This window comes from Sphaerodactylus townsendi, linkage group LG03 (genome assembly GCF_021028975.2).
Source record: "Sphaerodactylus townsendi isolate TG3544 linkage group LG03, MPM_Stown_v2.3, whole genome shotgun sequence".
NCBI classification, from domain to species: Eukaryota; Metazoa; Chordata; class Lepidosauria; order Squamata; family Sphaerodactylidae; genus Sphaerodactylus; species Sphaerodactylus townsendi.
Genome location: NC_059427.1, coordinates 70660260 through 70681632, shown reverse-complemented (window position 1 = coordinate 70681632; position 21373 = coordinate 70660260). Strand labels below are relative to the sequence as shown.

Genomic DNA, 21373 nt, shown 5'->3' with positions numbered 1-21373 from the left:
TCCGGTTCGCCCCCTCCACTCCCCTTTCCTTCCAGCGCTGGGAGATGGAGGCACCGGGCAGGAAACCCTCTCTGCTCCATGGAGCAGGCAGTCGCCTGCTCGGTGGAGCAGAGGAGGGATGGCGGCTGCAGCCTGCCTGGTGCCGCTGCCTCTTGTGCTGCGGGAGGCAGCAGCGCCAGGTAGGGAAACCTCCTCTGCCCAATGGAGAAGGCACTCGCGGGGATAGCAGAGGGGGGATGGCGGCTGCTCTGGAGGGACACGCCCACGCTACCCTCCGACCTCCAGAGCAGTGCTGGAAGAAGAGGGGAGGGGAGGGGACGCGAAAAGCAGCGCCCTCACGCACGGAACCACCTCTGCTTCGGCCCCTCGACTCACCTTTCCTTCCAGCGCTGTTCTGGAGGGCTGGAGGGACACGCCCACACTACCCTCCAACCTCCAGGCCATGTGAAGCCACAGTATAAGGCTGAAAGCCGCTTGCAGCTCCGGAGCCACAGGTTGCAGACTCCTGCCATAGACTAAGTCTTCCCTGAAAAGTGCCACAGAAAACTTGCACTGCCACTCAGGACCTCCTGAGAATCTCTGGACCAGGGGTCTCCAACCTATGGCCTTCCAGATATTCATGGACTATTATTCCCATCAGCCCCTGTCAGTATGGCCAATTGGCAGAGCTGATGGGGATCATAGTCCATGAACATCTGGAGGGCCATAGGTTGGAGACCCCTGCTCTAGACTAGCCCACTGAGAAGGCACATTTGCAGTGCAGTATTAGAGCAGTAACTAACTTATAAGCAACCTGGTAGAACTCATGCAGTCCAGCACATGGGGAACAAATTAAGAGACATGTCGTCGTCGTCCCCATATATTGTACTGTGAAGCCACAAACAATGCCTTCATAAGAAGGTTTACTGTAAAAATGGGGGGGGGGGGAGGAGGAATGGGTGGTTAGATTTAAAAAAGGAGAGGGAAACCAAATAAACAAAAAAGCACACAGCAATAACAGCTATTCAAATGAAATTCTGGCTGCTGTTTGTAAAACTTCATTTAAACCTCACCTTTAAGTCCAGAGGAGACCCAAAGAAGCTTACATCATTCTCCCAACCCGCATTTTATCCTCACAACAGTCCTATGAGGTAGGTTAGTCTGAGTACGCGATTGGCTTGCCTTAAAGGTAATCCAGCAAACTTCCCTGTCGGACTGGGGAGTTTGTATCTGCGTCTCCCAGATCCAAGCCTGACGCTCTAGCTGTATTGTTGTTATAGGACGCTGCAAACGCGAGATCTCCCAAATCACAACACTTCCACTGGAAAAATCTGGTTTGCTTTACCTTGTATTAAGGATCTGTGGGCTGTCGAATTTGTTTTATACCAGAACAGATCCTATGTAATAGACCATTTTGTACAATTCTCTTGTTTAGTTGCTGACTTGTCACTGCTTCCCTGCGAGGTCGTACCACTTTGCTTTGCTGAATGTTCATCTGAAAGGCGCACGTTTCTTGCGATTAAGCAAGCATATATTCTGCCCCCCCCCCCATCCCACCCCCAACGAGGATTGCATTACAGTTCTATAGCTCTGAAATCCGTTTGTGTCTATGCCTGGTCGTGAGACTCAAAATGGGTCTGGAACTACGTGCTATACTGTTGAAAAAGATGTAGATTTCCACGAAGATTTTATAGCCGAGCCGTGTCATCAGACTTACGTTCAAGTATTATGTATATATTAAGGTATAATGTATACCTTATGCGAGCTTTATGAAATGGCCGTAGAGGCTAGCGACAGACCACCAGCAAGATGGTCGAACTCCCAGCGGGACATAGTGGACCTAGTGAATCTTCCATTGGACAGACTCCACAGTCCAGCGCAGAAAGAAATCGGAGTGTGAGTTTAGAAGTGTCACAATGGTTATATCGCCATGTTGGGGAGCAGGGCTTGGAAGACGGTGCAAAAATCCACCCCCAAACCCCTCACCCTAATCCCAACTAATTCCATGCAACAAAAGAGGGCGCCACTCAAACTAAGCACGCGACGGTACCCAGAAAGCAGTGCGAGAAGAGGAGCCCCATCCCCGTCGGCTGGTGCTGGAAGCTTCCAAACAGGTGGCGCTGCGCATTGTGGGTAGAAGACGGGGAGGTTTGCCTCGGCGCCATTTTGTGGTGCTGGAGAAAGGCTGCGGTGGCTGTTGCTGTGGCTGCTGCTGTGGCGGCGCGAATCTTTCCCGCTTTCCCCTATCCTGTAAGTTCTGATTCCTGGGAATTTAGAGGCGAAGTCATTTATTTCAGACGGAGAAGGTAAAAAGCCCTGACCGTGGCGTACGTCAACACTACGGTAATCGGTTACCTTTCAAGAGACCGTCGTAGAAGAGGGAAATCTCTACCTGTAACGACTCTAGGATTAGTGTAGAGGGTGTTGTGGTCGCGTTGTTCCCTTTTGGGGCCATAGAGGACCCAGTAATTAGCAGTTTTAGGTACCCTTAAGGATAAAGTGGATCGGGGTGGGTGGATGTTGTAGTTGGCATCTCCAGATAATCCTTGCTTGCTCCCCATTTCCTGTGGTTCTTTCCCTTCGATAAAAGTTAATGGGGCTGAAAATCGCAGTTGTTAATAAAACTGTCGATTGCAGACGTGCTACGTCTTCCCTGGACGCTACGGTGTATCAGACACCATTTTGTTGCCTTCCCAACAGCAGCTTCTCATACATAGCTATAGGAGGTGCTGCGTTTCACCTCCCTCCCCCCCCTTTTGTGGTACAGTGAATCGCCACTCCTTAGCGGGCTGTATTTTGGGGTGTTTTACTGTGAGCGTTTCGATATGCTCATTACGCAGCTTTCTGATCACAAAGGCGATTTCTTTTAGGTAACTGCGTTTAGACTAAGGCATTGGAGGTTGTTTTCAGGTTTAAGTATGGTGTTGGTGAGATTTCTTTAATGTGCACTCTAAAAAAAAGCGGAGGGTGGGGTTCAGTAGAGCCACGAATTTCTGTAGTCTGTATTTAAGAAAAATCATGCCTGCTTCATGGATTTTTCCCTTTTGTTGGTTTCTAGACTCTTCTCCTGATCTGTTCAAAGTGGTTTACCTAAGAGCAAAAGGCAAGCCATGGGTTCTGACAAACGGTATGCAGTGTTGATTTCTGTGTAGTTTTGTGTGTGGTTGTAATGCTTAATACAAGGTCACTTACTGTTATAAAGTGTAAATGTCTGGTTTGAGATGTAGGAATGTTGTGCCTTTTGTCTCTGTGGGAAGAAAATGAATTATTTGGTGAACTTGACAGATGCTTCTATTCAAAGGAAATGTTATGCATACTAAAACTGGTAACTAGTGTCAGGTTAACAGATACTGTTGTCGTTATCCTGTTTTGTAGATATAAATGTGGAACCTGGCTTACATCAGTGGAGCCACATTAGGTGAAGGGAGACTTCTCTGCCTGCCCTTCCCTCTGCAGTGCATTCCTTCTTAAACAGCATGGGCAGTGGGTTGTCTGCAGTGGGGGGGGGGAATAATGAAATATATTTCTCCCCCCCCCCCATTCCTCAGATGGAAAAGGAGGTCAAGAACAAGCCATGATTTGTATTGTAGTTAAGTAAAAAGCCAAATTAGATAAAAATATTCTTTATGTTCGGGGGAGGGGCGGTATATAAAATTGATTATAAATAAAAATAAATAAATAAATAAATGTTCCTTTATTTTTTTTTAAAGAGAGCAAATTGGTTACAGTGTACACCAACCAACAAGCCACCATACCCTGGCTGTTTCCAATATCCAAATGAGATCAATATACTAGTGCAAGTGATTTAATAAAGCCAAAAAGTACAGATAAGTGCAGTAAAGTGCTGATTACACAACATATATTATGTATTCTGCACAAAATGTATTATACACAATACTTTTGCACTATTTGTCCTTTACTGCACTTACTTGCTTCTTTATTAAGCCCTTAGACTGCACAGCACGCTTTTATGTTTGAAAATCCCTTTTATAAACTGGCGAGTTGCCCTTAAATGTATCACATTGTATATATTCAGCTGCCCTGACCTGGATCGTCCAGGCTAGCTTGATCTCAGAAGCTGGGCAGCACAGCCCTGGTTAATACTTTTGACAGGAGAACACCAAGGAATAGTAGAGTCATTGTGCAGAGGAAGGCAATGACAAGCCACCTCTGTTAATCTCTTGCCTTGGAAACTACTGGGTTGCCATAAGTCGGCTGTGACTTGACCGCACATTAAACACTTGTTCTGAGTCAGATTTGCACTAATAAGCCACCCTGAGAGGCACCATTGCAACCTTCAAGTTGTTTCTTTTTCCAATCTTTGTTTCTGCAGTGTGAGCAGGACTGAACGTAGTGGAAGATATGGTTCTATTTTAGATCGAGATGATCGTGATGATCGAGATTCCAGAAGCCGGCGACGTGATTCTGACTATAAAAGATCCAGCGAGGAGCGCAGAAGTGATAGATATGATGATTACAGAGACTATGATGGAAGAGATTATGATGGCCGAGATTATGATGGAAGAGATTATGACGGCAGAGATTATGATGGCAGAGATTATGATAGTCCTGAGGTAAGTAAGAGATGTGCATAATTTGGTAGGCTGTGAATAAACTATGGAGCTAACTTATCATATTGAGTGGATTTGTACTCATCCATATTTATCAGTGGGATGCTTTCTGGCTGAGATTAATCATATATTATGGCCAATAACCTTATTCTGTTGGATGTCTTTTACCTGGCATTGATAAAACCGTCCAATCTTAAAATCAACAAACACAATTAGCATTTGCAGAAAATAATAAAAATTGTTTGTGGAATGAACAAATACACTAGTGCACAGGGAAGCATTAAAGAGTAGTTTTTATTACTCTTAAAATGGTCTATTTAGTGGATAAATTTTTATACAATTGTCTTGTTATCTGGCACTGTATACACTTGCTGAAGTGCTTTTTTATTTGGCAGAGGGAGCGTGAACGACGTAATAGTGATAAATCTGAAGATGGATATCATTCTGATGGAGACTATGGAGAACATGACTATCGAAACGACATTAATGATGAGAAAGAAAGCAAGACCATCATGTTACGTGGGCTTCCTATCACTGTTACAGACTATGATGTAAGTAAATTCACTTTCTTAAGGAGTATGTAGTCTTAGCTTTTTAGTTCTAAATTTGTGTTAAGAATTTTTCCTCTTCTATTTAAGTGAATGTTTAGTGGTTTTGAATCTCAATTTCTCTGGCTTGGATACAGAGATCTCTCTGGACAAGTGAAAGGCACTATTCTTGTGGGCTCACTAACTTCCCTTCTGCCTACTTGGAGAGTCCTTTAACTTTCTGGTTCCAGTGTTTGGGGAACACGGGGATCAAGGGGAGGATGTCAGCTAGCCTGTGTGTGCATATGTTAGAAGTTCATTGTGAGGTCTTCGTATCCAAACTTTTAAATCGTGGAAATACTGTGCATATATCTTCTAAAAGTCTTATTATTTCTATGTCTTTATATTTAATGTGTCAAAGGCCCCTTCCGCACACGCAAAATAATGCGTTTTCAAACCACTTTCACAACTGTTTGCGAGTGGATTTTGCCATTCCGCACAGCTTCAAAGAGCACTGAAAGCAGTTTGAAAGTGCATTAATCTGCATGTGCGGAATGAGCCAAAGTGTATTAAAATTAACTCTAAAAATAGATTAGGTTCAAATATTAGAGATTTCTGGTTCAAACTGTATACCTGTTCATATGAATTACTAATAAATGCAGTCCTAACATAAAATGATGAGCTGCTAACAGATGCAGTCCAAAAGGAAGGTATAAATATGTTGTTAATGCTTGTACAGTGAATTGAACTCTCTTGCTTTGCTAGAAGTTGAGCATCTTGTTATGAATGTACTATTTTTCTTAAGTTATTCTGTATTTTAGAACAACTGAACTGAATCTGTGATAGTTAAAGTGTAATCATTAATAGTCTGTTGATGTTAGTGGGTGTTAATGACTGATTATAATTGTACAAAAGTCAGCCATTTACAAGGTGCATGTGATTAATTTGAAAATCTCTGGCATTTTTATTTGTTTTATTTATTATTGGATTTTTATACCACCCTCCCCTGAAGGGCTCAGGGCGGTGTACAAATAAACACAGACAGGCATCTTACCATAGCAAAAGTTTGTAATTATTATAATGCTCATCTCATTGAACTACTTCTGTTTCTGGAGAATAATCAGAAGGAAGAAATGATCTCAAGTAGGGTGGAGGAGACACCAACCCGCAGAGCTTATGGAATTGTATCCAGTGATATGAGACATCTTAGGTCAAAGAGTTTAGGATTTGAATGTCAATATCATGCAGCGTACATGACTAGAGGCTGGAGTTCTCATCCTTTTTAAACCCAGCTATCTTGTGATTTGTTTGGTTTTTTTTGGGGGGGGGGGAGTTCCTGTGATGTAGAAAGAAACTAATTTTTGTAGAATCTTAAGGTGGATCTTGTATTTTGTTTGCGTTGGGTCTGTTGTAGTAAAGTTAAGACCTAATTAAAGTTTGAAATTGGTTGAACATTATCTATGCAGCCCAGTATTTTTTTAATACTGACAATATTTTGTCAAACTTGGAAATAGATCCGAGAGATCATTGAATCCTGTGAAGGCCCTCGGCCTGCCGATGTGAGGCTGATGAAAAGAAAGACAGGTGAGAATTCTACTTTTTTTTCCTTTTTGGCTCCATCTTCCTCTTCCCCAGGCCTAAAACAGTTTTCAAAACTGTCCCACATCTGCAAGTACAAAGCAAAATGAAAGGTTTGCCATGGTTAAGGAATTTGGCCTTTTGAAAGGCTATAGGTAGTGGAAGAAGCCATCAGTTTTTATATATATATTAAAAGATATTGGTAAGTAAATCTACTGTAAATCAGTTTTTAAATTACTAGTCTGTTGCATGATCTTTAAACATGAACCCCATTCAGGTGGAATGTAGCCTACTGAGGCAGCTTCATTTCCTTGCCATGGCAAAACAAGAAGCAAATTCAGAGTTGACGTCACATTTATAAAACTGCTTTGTCATGAAGTAATGAAGCAGTTGGAGAGAGATTCACCTGTTTTTAAGGAACTGACTAACACAAGTATCCCGTCTATATCTGAATGCTGTCTCTAGGTGTAAGCCGTGGTTTCGCCTTCGTGGAGTTTTATCACTTTCAAGATGCTACCAGCTGGATGGAAGCCAATCAGGTTGCTCCACTCACCAAGTCTAGATATTCCTGAAATGGAACAAGTCTGTACAGTTTTTAAAAAGGAATAACTAAAAAGCTGAAGGAGTTGTTTGTTCCAAAACCGTGACTTCCGAAAGATACCAAGCTTTGTGTATATTAAATTTTTTAAAGTGAATAACATAGATTTTTTAAAAATTTGAATAATGTAGAAAACCTGGATTATCTGTTGGCAGTCTTATGAGACCAGCATAAATCTGTGTTTAACTGTTCACTAGTAACAGTGCTTTAACACATATACTAATAAGTTTTGAAACATTTAACCAGACTTTTAAATAATTATTTCTACAATAGTTCCTTGTTAAATTCCCACCAAAATTAATTCTTTAAATATCCAACCAATTCTGGCTATTCCAGATTTTGTAAGTATGCTTTATGGTAGTACAAATTGCAAAGATACAATATTTGAAACTTAAAAATGAAAACATTTGCAATTTTAGCAAAAGTTGCGACTTAAGTAAAAATATATTCAATTTGCGAAAGCAGTTAATATATAGAACGGGAAAGAATAAGAATACTCTTAAATGAAACTAATTATTTTGCTTCATAATTCCAGCACGTTGATATTTTATTGATTTTAATTACATCACTTCCTCTTAATGAAATTATTGGACTGATGAATTGTTATAAAGCTAGAACCACGTAGCTTTATATGGATGATACGAAAATACAAAGAGCAAAGATATAACTCATTGCTTTGAAAAAGCATGTTGTAATCTATAATCTTATTGTTTAATGACTGTTTGAACTTATTATTTTGGGCAGCTATATGTAATTAATAGTTAAAATCTTTGCATGCTTTATGTGGCCTATACAGTGGCCATAGAATGCAATGGGACCACAAAATCTGGTAAACACATTAACTTGCTAGTAAACTGGAATCACAGTTTTAATGTATACAAAGCTGTATCAATGTTCATGGATCAATTTCAAACTCCAAAATAATCACACATCCTTTAGTAATAGGGAAAAAGTAGCTGAGCCTCCCTAATGGCCCTGTTGCCATTGAACTGTCAGACAAACATGATACAATTGTAAATATGCCAGCATCTTTTGTTTGTGTGTGCATACTCCAGTTATTTCTGAGCCTTCAGCCTTACCCTCTTCTTTCATGGGGGTACTGAATTATCTACTCCAGCAATAGAGGACAAGGTCTGCACTCTATCTTTGCCAGATCCTTTAACACTCTTGGAGCCAATACTTCTAGAACTCAGTGTCTAAAGTTACTTTCAGATAAATTTTGAGCCACATTAACTCAACATTCACATCCCCTGGACATACTTAAAGGTGCATCTCTCTGAAAGAAAGATTATAACAGAACTTGCAAAAAGTTTGGGGGGATTACAGGATTTTATATAGAATTCGAGTTAGTTTGAGATTCAGAAACTTGGCATCTTTTTAAAGTAGCTAATCCTTTATAACATTCACTAATTTGAAGGGGCACTTGGGCACCAATTGGCGAAACTTCCGTATCAGTCTAGTTATTTGAAGAAAGCTGTTTTCTGAAGGACACAAACCTATTGTGCAAGCTTTCATGTGTAATGGTAAAATTATCTAGAGGAATTTATGCTGAACGTGTGTTCAGTATAAGCTTTGAAGTGTACTCAGGGTCCTTGCACAAAATACTGTACTTTCAAAGAGCCACATGAAGAAAGCAACTGAGAAGTCCATTTGTTTGAAGTTTTAAAGATCTAGGGCTGTTGGAGTTGGGGAAGAAGTGAAGCAGTCACTTAACAGTACTTTTAAAAGCTGTATGTTGCTATGCCATTACGATTCGGTCTCCTTTGAGACACTTCCTGGTTCCATGTCAGCGCTTAGTTTTGGCAGCTTGATCAACATTCCCTGATCCTGTTTACTTTTACTGCACATCCCATTTTCTTGCTGCCCATGTCCTCCTGCAGGACTGGATGGGCAAAGTGTAGGTGGCGGTGGTTGGTCCTGTACGTTCTCCCCATATGTTGGTCCATTTAATTCATGAGCACTGAATCCTCCGAAGTGTGCTCTGCCATGGGAAAATGGACACCTGCGCTGTGATTCTGAAATAACTAGATCTTCTTTTTTTGCAGAAAAAACTGGTGATTCAGGGGAAACAAATTGCCATGCACTACAGCAATCCCAGGCCTAAATTTGAAGACTGGCTTTGTAACAAGGTAAGGCATTTTCTGCAAAGAAGCAGACTTCTCAGTTGCTGTTTAGTTATATTTACATAACTATATTTTTTACGTGAATGTTATTTTTACAATCTCCTTTCTTGCTGCATTAGCTGCCAAAACAGTTTAAGTTCAAACAGTAGGCAGTACAAACAGTAGCACCAGTTAGCTTGTGGCAGGAGTATTGGAGTTCTGTTTTTGGTGAGAAAAGAAACCTTGTACTGGATGATCAGCTGATGTGTCAGACATGGAGAACAGATGACTACTGATGGTGCCTTGGCTCTTACTCTAAAATCTATTTCAATCTAATACTGTTACCCTACTTCCTTGTGATCTGGTTGCAATGCTTTCTCTTTTTTACTGTCCTAAGAAAAAATATATCACTCAAATTGACTGAGGTGGGGCTTCTTCCTTCTTCAGACCAAGCTGTTACAGGATTGAGTTGTAATGTGATGATACACAACCATTGTGATTTCAAATTCATGTGGAGTTGAGATAGTATATTCAGAAATACTGATCACCTGGCTAGGGCATCCTCTGATCATTTCCACTTTTGTCCATATTGAGAACCACCCAGATCTGTTATACTACATAAGACTCTAGACCCGTGGTGGTGAACCTTTGGCACTCCAGATGTTATGGACTACAATTCCCATCAGCCCCTGCCAGCATGGCCAATTGTAGGGGCTGATGGGAAGTGTAGTCCATAACATCTGGAGTGCCAAAGGTTCGCCACCACTGCTCTAGACACAAGTCAAAGCGCGCTTGGTCTCTAGGCCTCATAGTGGATATTCTTAATCTGTTGTCCCAAGATTGAATTGATTCTTCTTCGAAATTGAGTGGGCATTTCTAAGGGTGAAGTGTTTTAACAAAGTACTGTTACATCTGCATACTCCTAGATGCTACATCCTCTGTACATTGAAGCTGACTGATGTCTGGCATACCTTGGCCTTGACAGTTTACCATTTGCACCACTGTCTGCTGGATAATTTATTTATTTTATTTTTGTTTTTATACCCTACCTTCCCCATAAGGGCTCAGGGCAGCGAACAACCACAATTATACATAGTAAACCCCATAAAACATTTAAGTCAGTTAATTTAGATCAGATAAAAACAGTAACAATGAAAATGAATGTGTAGTTAGAGTTGATAATTGGTTTACTTAAAAATATTTTTTGTAGATGTAGTTTGTTCTTTAGTAATATGATTTTTAGCTGTCAAGTTGCAGCTGACACGGTAACCCCGTATAATAAATAAAACATACTACTTAAAATAGTGGTGTAATAAAATGTGATACATTGATTTTACATTTTAGTGCTGCCTTTACAACTTCAGGAGGCGATTAAAATGTTTTCGATGTGGAGCAGATAAGTTTGGTAAGTTCAAATAACAGTACAATTTAATATAAACTCTACCGAACTAGACTAGCGTAACTTAGGTGTCATTTTATAGAGGTCTGTGACATCAAGTAATTTATTCCTACTGTGTTACTAAATACAATTTTCTCTCTTTTACAATGGAGATTCAGAACAGGAGGTACCACCTGGAGGATCAGAGGCTGTTCAGTCTGTGGATTACTATTGTGACAGTGAGTCTTCTCGAAGTTTCTTTCACACTGGGGTGCAGAGGGTCCTGAGAGTATTGAAGGAGTAATCTGATATTTAGGCAACTGTAATTGGGTGTTTCTGTCTCACAAGCTATTATAAGGTAAAAACCAAAATCCCAAGCTGCTGAAGCACTCTAATGACACATAGGAGCTGGGTAAACCTTTTCTGGCTAAGGGCACTTGTGATCTAAGTCTTGAGCCTGCAACAGCTGTGAGGATGCACTCTCCATACTCACTTTCCCTATCCAATGTCAGTATCACTTTTGTTCCTCTTTTCTGACTGCTTCTGCTGCAGTCTTGCAACATACATACCCTGTTTTTTCCTCCTTTTAGGACTACTCTTCATCCTCCAGAGTGGCTCCTTGCCCTTCCAGTCAGACCCACTGATTTCCCTCATTGTCTCTTAGTGATTCCCCTCCTGTGACCATGCCCTTTCACATTTTTTCTCTTGATCTGGGTGATCCTTTAGTTACTCTCTGTTTCACTCACACATGCGAAGAAAGGGTTTAGTAGAAAAATAAAGTCACGAAATTGGTTTAGCTTTAAAACCAATCCATGAAAAGTATACTGAAATAGTCAACAAGGAGAATGTGAATATATCTTGGTTTGTCTCGTTCCTCCCAGGATGCAGTGAGAGGGTAAGTATTGGAGGCAACAGTTTGGCTACGCGGTCTCTGGATTGTGGGGTTCTGCAGAGTTCAATCTTGTTAGAGGGTGTTATTTAATATCTACACGTGTCCTCTGTCTAAGATTGTCATAACGTTTGTAATTGGGTGCCACCAATATACTGATGACATACACTTTTTTCTCTTGCTGAAAAAACAGCCTGTGGTTGGCCCTGAGCTAGTACCTTGATGCCATGGTTCAGGCAGAGCTGGATGAAGTTATATCTAGCTGAGTCTGAAATCCTGTTGGCTGTGAAAGGCTGGATCACAGGGGATTTGCAGGTCTCTGCTCTGGATAGGGTCCAGCATGCATCAGTGGACTCCATAAGGAGGCTAGCGGTCTGGCTAAACACTTCACTTACCTTGGACAAACTAGTGTCCTCTGGCGAAATTATAATTTTTCTGACTCCACCATGCTTCATTCTGTCCCCCTGTTTGTCCTGGTCAGACTTAACCCCAGTCATGGAACTTGTCACCTCCAGATTGGACTATTGCAGTTCACCCTATGCAGGGCTGTCCCTGAAGTTGCTTTGGAAACTTGTCAGTCTGTTGGCTGATACTTTGTGCTGTGCACATATTCGGCCTATTTTGAATCAGCTGCACTGGCTTCTAATTGGTTTTCTGGTAAAATTCAAGATGCTAGTTTAAAACTTTTAAAGCCCTAGATGGTCTGGGGCCATCATACCTTAAGAATCACCTCTCCTGTTATGACACCCCCCCCCCCCCAATTCCACTTTAAGGACTTCTGGTTGTGGTTCGCCCTTTGGTAGTTCAATACCCTCAGCAAGAACAAGGGCTTTTTCAGTTGTGGTCCTAGCCTTGTGCAATTCTTTGACTAAAAATATGTGTCTAGGTTCACAGGGCCAGTAAGACGGAATAATTCCTTCAGGTGTTCCATTGAGGCAGTCTTACTGGGTTACTTTCAACTCTGGAAGTCATGGCAGAGTACCAGGATGTTAAATTGTTTTATAGAATGTTTGCATTCTATTTATGTTTTGTATCTGTGTTGTTAACTGCCCTGAACCCTGATAGCTGGGGAGGGGGCAGGATAAAAATAAATATGGTTAAAGTTCTGGAGGGTGTTTAAATATTCATATTAACATCCAAGCGGTTTTGAGATAATCAGTAGTTAGTGGGATTAATGTAGTGGTTATAACAATAATTTTCTCTCTCTCCAGCTCTTATTCTCCGCAATATAGCTCCTCATACTGTAGTGGAATCTATCATGACTGCTCTGTCACCCTATGCTTCCCTGGCAGTAAATAATATCCGACTTATCAAAGATAAACAGACCCAGCAAAATAGAGGCTTTGCTTTTGTACAGTTATCTTCCGCAATGGTAAGGATGCATTTTATTTCACTTTGACATTAGATTTTGGGTTAAACCTGGAGAAAGATCTGTTTCTCCAGAATATTCCGGTTGATTTAGTTGTACAACACCTGGCTGTTTTGTTAGTTTCTCTAGAGAGGCAGTAGGATTGAAAGCCCTTGGAACTGGTTCTTTTGAGAAGCATCATGGGCATGGCTTACACTCTACTGAGTGATCACTTGGATATTAATGCCGAGTTTAGCACACCCTTGTAAATGTGACAGATTTACAGTCATCAGTCTGTCATTGTTAAGTGAGGCTGTGAATTTCTTTTATGAACTATGTTATGTTACTATAGTCAACAGATGGACACCATTTGTAAATCTTTGTGTTGATACTTTTAACATTTTGATAATTTGAGTGATAATAACAATAGTACTCTTTTTAGGATGCTTCTCAGCTGTTGCAGATTTTGCAGAGTCTTCAGCCTCCTCTGAAAATAGATGGCAAAACAATTGGTGTGGATTTTGCAAAGAGTGCCAGGAAGTGAGTTACAAATCGTTGGGTTTTTTCTAAAGGTTTCCTAAGAATCTGTCAGTGGTACAGAACTTAAAGCATTACAGTTTGTTGTGTGGTTTTTAGTCTTAAATAAAGTCTTAAGGAAGGAAATCTTACCACCCAGTGTCATCTTGGTAGCTGATGTCTAGGGGTGAAAACATATTTAGTTGCTTGTTCTTTGTTTCAGGGATTTACTTCTTCCAGATGGTAACCGAGTCAGTGCTTTCTCTGTGGCTAGTACAGCAATTGCAGCAGCCCAGTGGTCATCCACCCAGGTAGAGTATCTGTAAAATAGATTGCTAGTGGAAGGACTCTTAGTGATTTAAATAACCTAGTTGTTTTGAACAGTATGTGATGCTTACTCGTGGCTTTCAATTTGTAGCCTCAGAGTGGAGAAGGCAGCTCAGTTGACTTCAACTACCTCCAGCTAGGACAGGATGGTTACTCCCAATATGCTCAGGTAAGATAAATGTTGATATAACAAAGAGCGTGCATATATCTATTCCAAGGGTTCTTGACACCATATAACTTTATTGTGTACTTCTTTACATCATTTCACAGGATTATCAGCAGTTCTACCAGAATCAAGCAGGGGCATTGGATGCAGATGCAGCCACAATATCAGGTAACACCGCTTTCTCTTTGTAGTACAAGTAGTTGTATAAATGCCACGTAATTGAACCAGTCTGACTTTAGAGCCGTTGTCAACCCACCCCCAAATCAGTTCTCCTAATCTTGGCTGTGGCGACTATGAATAAAGTAGTGGTTTAAGTTGGGAGTATCTTTGGCTGATTCTGAATGGGCCAAAAACAGCGGTGTGAAAATGGTGTGAAAACAGTTTAAACCCTTTTACACCCTTTTAAACCCTTTTACACCATTTTCACACTGCTGTTTTTGGCCCATGCAGAATCAGCCAAAGTGAAGTGTAGTGGCAAATAATCAAGGACTTAGAAATAATAAACCATTTTAGTGCACAGGATGGTCTCCAAGACCATATTGATAGAGTTATCAGATGAGGTGGTAGAACTGGATTGTGTAACCAGAATGTCTGTGAGCATACTTTCTTCATGGGGGGTGGGTTTCAGATGCACTTTGGCAAATTGAGTTGTAGTTCAAATAATGAAGTACTATATTTCATGACTCTTCCTCCTTGAATTCTAAACATTCTATTTGTTGGTAGGTACTTCAGTTGCAGCAACAACTACAGCAGCTGTTGTTTCCCAGAGTCCTCAGTTGTATAATCAACAAACTAACTCACCTGAATCCCCGGTAAATACCAAATGTCTTCTGTTTCAGAATGATCCTCTTGCACACAGAGCTTGGCTTAGCTTGGAATTCTTACTCATTTCACATAAATTTACTTACATATGAATTCAGATTCCATAGCACTTTTATTTTTATTGTTTGTAATGATTCTGTATGATAGTATTAGGCAGATGTTTACCTCACAGCCCAAGACAGCCAGGGTCTGAGCCTGTTCCTTGCAACCTGCTATGAAGTATTGGGTAGTAGGCTCATGAGGATTGCTTTTTGTGCATACATCAAAGAAATACATCTCTATGTGTGAATGTATCTTGTAAGAAAAAATACACTACATTTAAGCTACTCTGCAGTAATGGATGTTCTCTTTCCCCCCAGGGGCAGGCACAGCCAAGCACTAGTTCCCAAGTGCCATCAACATCTCCAATTGGTATAGTTCCTGGGACCAAATATGGTAAGCAGAATTAATTGCTACTAATTTTTAAATAATATGTCTTATTTTACTCTGGAAGCTTGTATAATAGCTTTATTGGAGAAGTGGCCTTAGAGGGAGCAGAATGCAGAATATTTATTAGCATATTCTTATACGAGCAAGGCAATGCCTGCTCTCTCAACCTCTTAGAAAACAGCATTCTTAATTAGCTGCCACTTGACACCCAAACTCAAGGTATGTATTGGGCTGTGCTGGCTGCTTTTTCCCAGACTAGTATATTCATCCTGCAAGATGATGATGGACTGAGAACAACTGTTATAATGGTTTTCACTACTGTGATCCCAGATTTCTTAATTGTTACTAAATCTTTACATAATATGAGTACCTTGGTAATAGGACACAATGTCATTTTACAGCCATCCCAGACACTTCTACATATCAATATGATGAATCATCAGGTTTCTATTACGATCCTGTGACAGGGCTGTATTATGATCCAAACTCCCAGGTAAACAGAATTCTCTTGGCTACTGGAATTTTAAAAAATAAAAGGCAACTTGGGTCATCAAAGAGACTTTTGCAGTAGCGGGGTGGGGTGAGATATTTAAGAGACTAAATGAAAGAAAAAGCTGTGGCTGGAAGAGGAGGGAGGGAGGTGCATGGAAAAAGTAGCAGGGATTATTGTTAGCTCTTACATGAACAAGGTAGCTGTGACTGTTTTGCCTTACATGAAGCAACATTGTTCTGTTATAGCTCAAAATCTGAGGCAGACAGAAATTTTGTGGCTATCCTAAGTGGAAAATATTTTTGTCAGAGTCGACCTGGCAATTGGGAAAGCTTTCTTATCTAAAGTTTTGGACAACACCAAACAATGCTAGTAGACAGACCTGCAGTTTGTGATATATTAGTATTTGCATAGGTCCATGTGGTATGAGGCTACCATGCAAGTTTTTGATTTACATGCTTCTGGCATCTGTTTACCTTGTTAGATTTAGCATTCTTTGAGATGCCCTTTGCTGCACATTTTGAAACGGTGCAAGCAATGACATAAAATATTTTGAACCTATTGTAGTCTTGAGATATAGAGGCTGTAATTCCAAAAATCCTGTCTCAGTTTGCTAAAACAGTAGTAGTTTTATTTCTCGTAGGCTGTTTATGAATATCTAAGAGGTCTTTGTTCTTTTTAGTACTACTACAATGCAGTAACACAACAGTATCTGTACTGGGATGGTGAAAAAGAGACCTACCTACCTGCTGCAGAGGGAACATCCTACCAACAAAATGCACCTCCAGCCAAAGAAGGGAAAGAAAAGAAAGAGAAACCCAAGAGCAAAACAGCCCAGCAGGTGACATTAAAGTGGCATCTTTGAAGAATTACATTTTTTTTGTGACTGGAAAACTGGGTATTTTAAACTACCTAACAATGGGAAGGTGTCACGGGAAATGGGACACTGTAGAGAAGCAGGGACATCAGAACGCTATGACTTGCATGTTTAGAGCATAACTGGTTCTGGAGCTCTGTCCTAGAGCTAAGGAATATTCCAGGTCAGCCTTCAAATGGCCGAGCGTTGAGAGTTGGCTCTGCAGATTTCCAAAACAGATATTTTCTCACTAGAGTTCCATTTCATATGAAATAAGCAGTCACGGGTGAGTAACATTGAAAGAAAAGAAAATAGAAAAGGATTTGTGTATAGATGTGACAATTAATTACTATGTAATTGTAGTCCTAGAAGGTATCTGTGATACTATGCAGAAAAATAGCTGAACTCTTTTTTTTTCTTGCTCAGATTGCTAAAGATATGGAACGTTGGGCTAAAAGTCTAAACAAACAGAAGGAGAATTTCAAGAATAGTTTCCAGCCTCTAAATGTGAGGGAGGAAGAAAGACGGGAGTCTGCAGCTGCAGATGCTGGTTTTGCTCTCTTTGAGAAAAAGGTAATAGTGATTGACTAGTAGGGTTTGATATGAAAGAGAAGGTCCAGCATATACAGTGTTTGGGCTCATAATGTGTTTTCTTATTGCAGGGCACTTTATCTGAGAGACAACAGATAATGACAGAGGTGATAAAGAATGGGGAAGATGACAACCCACTCAATGTAAGTGTAAAGTGACCTGTATGGCAGAGACGCATCTAGGGGAAATGGAGCCAGAGGCAATGAGTTTTCCGCCCACCCACCCCCACTCCATTTTCCCTAGATATGCCCCAGCCCCCTGCCCAGCTCCCCACCCCTGCGCCCCACTTACCACAGCCAGTAAGGAACTGGGGAAGGCAGGAGCTGGCCCGCAGGAAGGGGGGGTGGGGCTCCGCAGCTTGGACGGGTGCTGTGGTGGCAGGATGGCTTCAGCCACCTGCGGCTGAGCCCCTCCCCCCCCCCTCTGTGCAGGCCACCTCCTGTTCTCCCTCGGGCAGCAGCATAGCCACACAGCACGCCCACCGGTTTCCGGGCTGTGTGGCCGTGGTCAGGTAGATCTTGTTCCTAACGTTTCGCCTGCATCTGTGGCTGGCATCTTCAGAGGTGTATCACAGAGAGAAGTCTGAGGAACAAGATCTACCAGACCACGGCCACACAGCCCGGAAAACCCACCACAACCAGTTTACTCCAGCTGTGAAAGCTTTCAGCAATACAATGAAATTTTTATCTTTTCTTGTAATAGTCTGACTTGAATGTTTGGGATAGGGCCATGCTTTGGTTCCTTATTGCTGGAACTGTAAAAAAACACATATCCCAGATATTCTGAAGAGTCTTTGTTGGTGAGGCTTCTGCCCTTTCCTCTTTATGGCTCCTACTTAGTAGTAGTTCTCTTTTTTTGACTGAATGTTGGAAAGGGTTGTAGTACTAGTATTAGAGGCAGAATACAGATAAACAGTTTATCCACACAAGTTTACTAGTGCATCAGCAGCTCTTTGAGGCAGTCTACATCCATCTGAAAAGTGTAACAAGCCCAGCAAGCTCTCCAAATTAACCCTCTAACTATGTACCACTCAGTCTTCTCTCCTTGAGTTTGTCACCAGTAGGTAATATATTTTGCAACTATGCTAATGCTTGGCATTACTTTTCTTCCAGCGTGGGTTGGTGGCTGCTTATAGCGGAGACAGTGACAATGAAGAGGATTTCCTGGAAAGACTGGAAAGTGAGGAAGAAAAATTAACTGATTGGAAAAAAATGGCCTGTTTATTATGTAGAAGACAATTTCCAAATAAAGATGCTCTACTAAGGCACCAGCAACTCTCCGATCTACACAAGGTAGTATACTTGTTCATTTTTTTTACAGTGCAGAATCTGGTGTGGCATAGAGCTGAAAATCAATTTATTCTGTTAGCTGTGAAGGCAAAGGGAGCATGGAGAATTTTTTAGAAAGATTTGGAATTAGTGGATATCTTCTCTTTATACAGTAGTACAGCTCAGCTGGAATGAATCTCATTGTCTTTGCAAATATAAAATAACTTCAGTTTTGTTTTTTAGTTACTCTAGATGTCTTGTAAATTTATATAATGTTATACCTTCATGTAACTCAAGGCAGCTTATGTAGGATCTACCATGAGGTCTCCTATTCAGACAATGCTTAGTTTTGTAGTTGTGAAGTCTCAGCCAGGATGTGGGGTCTAGCGATAGATAACATTGTAAATTGTGAAAATACTATATGCTAGTCATGTCTTAAACTAATAGGGCTATAAGTTAATTTCAAAGGGCAAGTGGGTTGGTCTGTAACAGAAGAGCTGAATTGGAGTCCAGGAGCACCTGGGACCAATAAGACTTTGGGGATATAACCTTTTGAGTCAACGCTTTCTTTTGAGATAAAGTTGCTAACTTTCAAAAATGGTATTTATTTGTTCAGTTTAATTATTAAATGATGCAATATAATATTTTTTCATGTAAAGCAAAACATGGACATGTACAGACGATCTAGACTGTCAGAGCAAGAACTTGAAGCCTTGGAAATGCGTGAGAGAGAGGTTAGTAGTAAAAGACCACAACATTAGAGGAGATATCCAGGCCCTAAGCAATATTGTGGTGTAAATTTGGTACCAGAAATTGTTTCTAGTTTTGAGGAGAAGGGGTGAAATTCACAAAGTGTGCCAATATATTGTTATCTGAAAAATCACAAAGAACTTCTGATAGCCTAACTAGATTGCATCCAGATACTGATAAGTGTCACACATGTATAGTAGCTGTTAGAATAAAATTTTTCTGTTGTGACTGTGTTTTGTTCAACCCTGTTATCATCTGAAAGTCTTGGCATAAAAGATCAATCCCAGTGTTGTCAGAGTGAGAATCTATAGACACACTGTTGTATTCTGCTTGACTGGTAGTTGCATACTTTTGCCTAGGTCATGTGTTGCAAAGTTGGATCAACAGTGACAAAAGGTTAATGGGCTTCATCTAATTTCAGATGAAATACAGAGACAGAGCAGCTGAACGCCGTGAGAAGTATGGCATTCCTGAGCCACCAGAGCCGAAGCGGAAGAAAGTGTTTGATGCTGGCACTGTGTATGTATTTGAAAGATATTGTAATTACTGTTAGAAAAAAGTGAGAAATTCTGTTCTTACCTTAACTGTGTTACTTTTCTGTAGGAATTACGAGCAGCCCACTAAAGATGGTATCGACCATAGCAATATTGGCAACAAAATGCTTCAGGCCATGGGATGGAGGGAAGGCTCAGGATTAGGAAGGAAATGTCAAGGCATCACAGCTCCTATTGAGGTAAGAATGGGCAGGGTTACTTATTAGAGAAAGATCTGAATGCTTTTCAGTCTTAACTATTTTCAGGTTTCCCCCCCTAATTTTGCTATCAAGAAGGAGGACGTTTACAAAATGTATGTCTCTCTGAGGCTGCTTTTTAAAAAGGACAGTCTGAATCTTCTGCAATAATTTATAGAACTGTTTTCCCTTTCATGTAATTTGGGATTTTTCTACATGTGGCTGTTTGCACTTGTACTGGGAGGCAGCGAGTGTACATTTCCACAGCAACAGAGCTTTTAATGGAAGGATATAAGTAAATAAGACATTAACTTGTTCTTCAACTCTGATATCTTGGCAGTATATGATGTATTATGACCAACAGTTTCAAATGCTTTTGTATAAAGACACTATTTGAGAGTATTGTTTAGGAAAAACATTCTGTCCATTTAGTAGTTAACTAATCCTAAACAGTCATACCTTCTTAGGCCATCAGTGAATTTAAAAGGGGGTAACAGCTTACAGTTTCACTATTAATATCGGGGTTAAATAATGTTCTTCCTTACTTAGGACATATGGCATGGGCAATAAACAATTTTAATCATACCATCTTTTACTTCTTTCAAGCTGCTAAAGATCTGTTTTCTTTTGCAGGCTCAAGTGAGAATGCGAGGGGCAGGGCTGGGAGCAAAGGGTAGTTCTTACAATGTGTCCACTGCTGACTCCTACAAAGATGCTGTACGGAAAGCTATGTTTGCCCGATTCACTGAAATGGAATAAGATCCGTCCATCTTTGACGCTCACAAGGAACAAAGCATTTCTCCATTCAACTTAATTGACTGTTAAAAACCTTATGGCCTCAGGCACTGCCATGTTTGAGTTATGACTTGGGGTTAACCATTTCCATTCCAGGGTTTTCCTTTACTTCCAGCACATTGCTGCTGTGGATCACAGAAAGCGAAGCAATCCAGCTTCCTGTTGGAAGAATGTTTCCAGATGAAGAGGGGGTGCTGTATCTATGCTTTTTTGTATATAGTGTAAATCAGTGTGTTGTGTTTAGAAGTTTGTGTAGTCTTAAAAACCACTCCTGTCCTCTGGAGCAGTGGAAGTGTTAATGTGACTTGACGCTCTCTCTCTGCCTACTTTATATTGTTTCCCATTTTGGCAAAGTTTTCCTGTACATTTTGTATATGTCTTTGTATAGACTTTTTGAAGATTTTTATTCTAGATGGTTCAGGCTTCTTTCAAACAGAAATAAAATCCGAAACCAAGCTTTTTTTTTAAATGTAAGGTATATTTTTCAGTTGATTCTCTGCAACAAGTCTGTGCAAAGTAGCTTACAGTCAAAATGAAGTGGAGCCAAATGGGGGCAGGTACTGCTGTTCCCCAAATGGCATGTCATATACCTGCAGAAGTAATGCCAGCTCAAGAAGAAGGGGGAGATGGATGTTGCCTGAATTTCCTTGGGACCACATACTA

The 21373-nt window shown here is 40.7% G+C and overlaps 1 protein-coding gene across 2 annotated transcripts; it reads left to right on the top strand.

Moving 5' to 3' along the window:
• Window positions 1-2093: 2093 nt before the first annotated feature.
• On the top strand, window positions 2094-21179 carry RBM5 (RNA binding motif protein 5). 2 transcript variants are annotated; one of them, XM_048487913.1, is made up of 25 exons: window positions 2094-2229; window positions 3038-3106; window positions 4313-4553; window positions 4946-5101; window positions 6592-6661; window positions 7121-7194; window positions 9299-9382; window positions 10700-10760; window positions 10907-10972; window positions 12834-12994; window positions 13413-13510; window positions 13710-13797; window positions 13905-13982; window positions 14084-14147; window positions 14703-14791; window positions 15161-15236; window positions 15632-15723; window positions 16403-16561; window positions 17003-17149; window positions 17239-17310; window positions 18280-18459; window positions 19095-19169; window positions 19607-19704; window positions 19789-19918; window positions 20549-21179. In XM_048487913.1, exons 2-25 carry the CDS (start codon window positions 3090-3092, stop codon window positions 20672-20674), a joined length of 2502 nt encoding a protein of 833 aa, XP_048343870.1. In that variant the 5' UTR covers window positions 2094-2229; window positions 3038-3089; the 3' UTR covers window positions 20675-21179. The 2 variants fall into 2 exon arrangements, with proteins under 2 accessions (XP_048343870.1, XP_048343871.1); XM_048487914.1 differs by having other exon boundaries at window positions 2126-2285.
• Window positions 21180-21373: the final 194 nt, after the last annotated feature.

What these genes read in the sequence shown, in the direction of transcription:
- RBM5 (XM_048487913.1), top strand. An exon ending in AAGACTGGCTTTGTAACAAG is followed by an intron (nt 9,383 to 10,699) that starts GTAAGGCATTTT and finishes TTTACATTTTAG; the next exon opens with TGCTGCCTTTACAACTTCAG. An exon ending in TGTGGATTACTATTGTGACA is followed by an intron (nt 10,973 to 12,833) that starts GTGAGTCTTCTC and finishes CTCTCTCTCCAG; the next exon opens with CTCTTATTCTCCGCAATATA.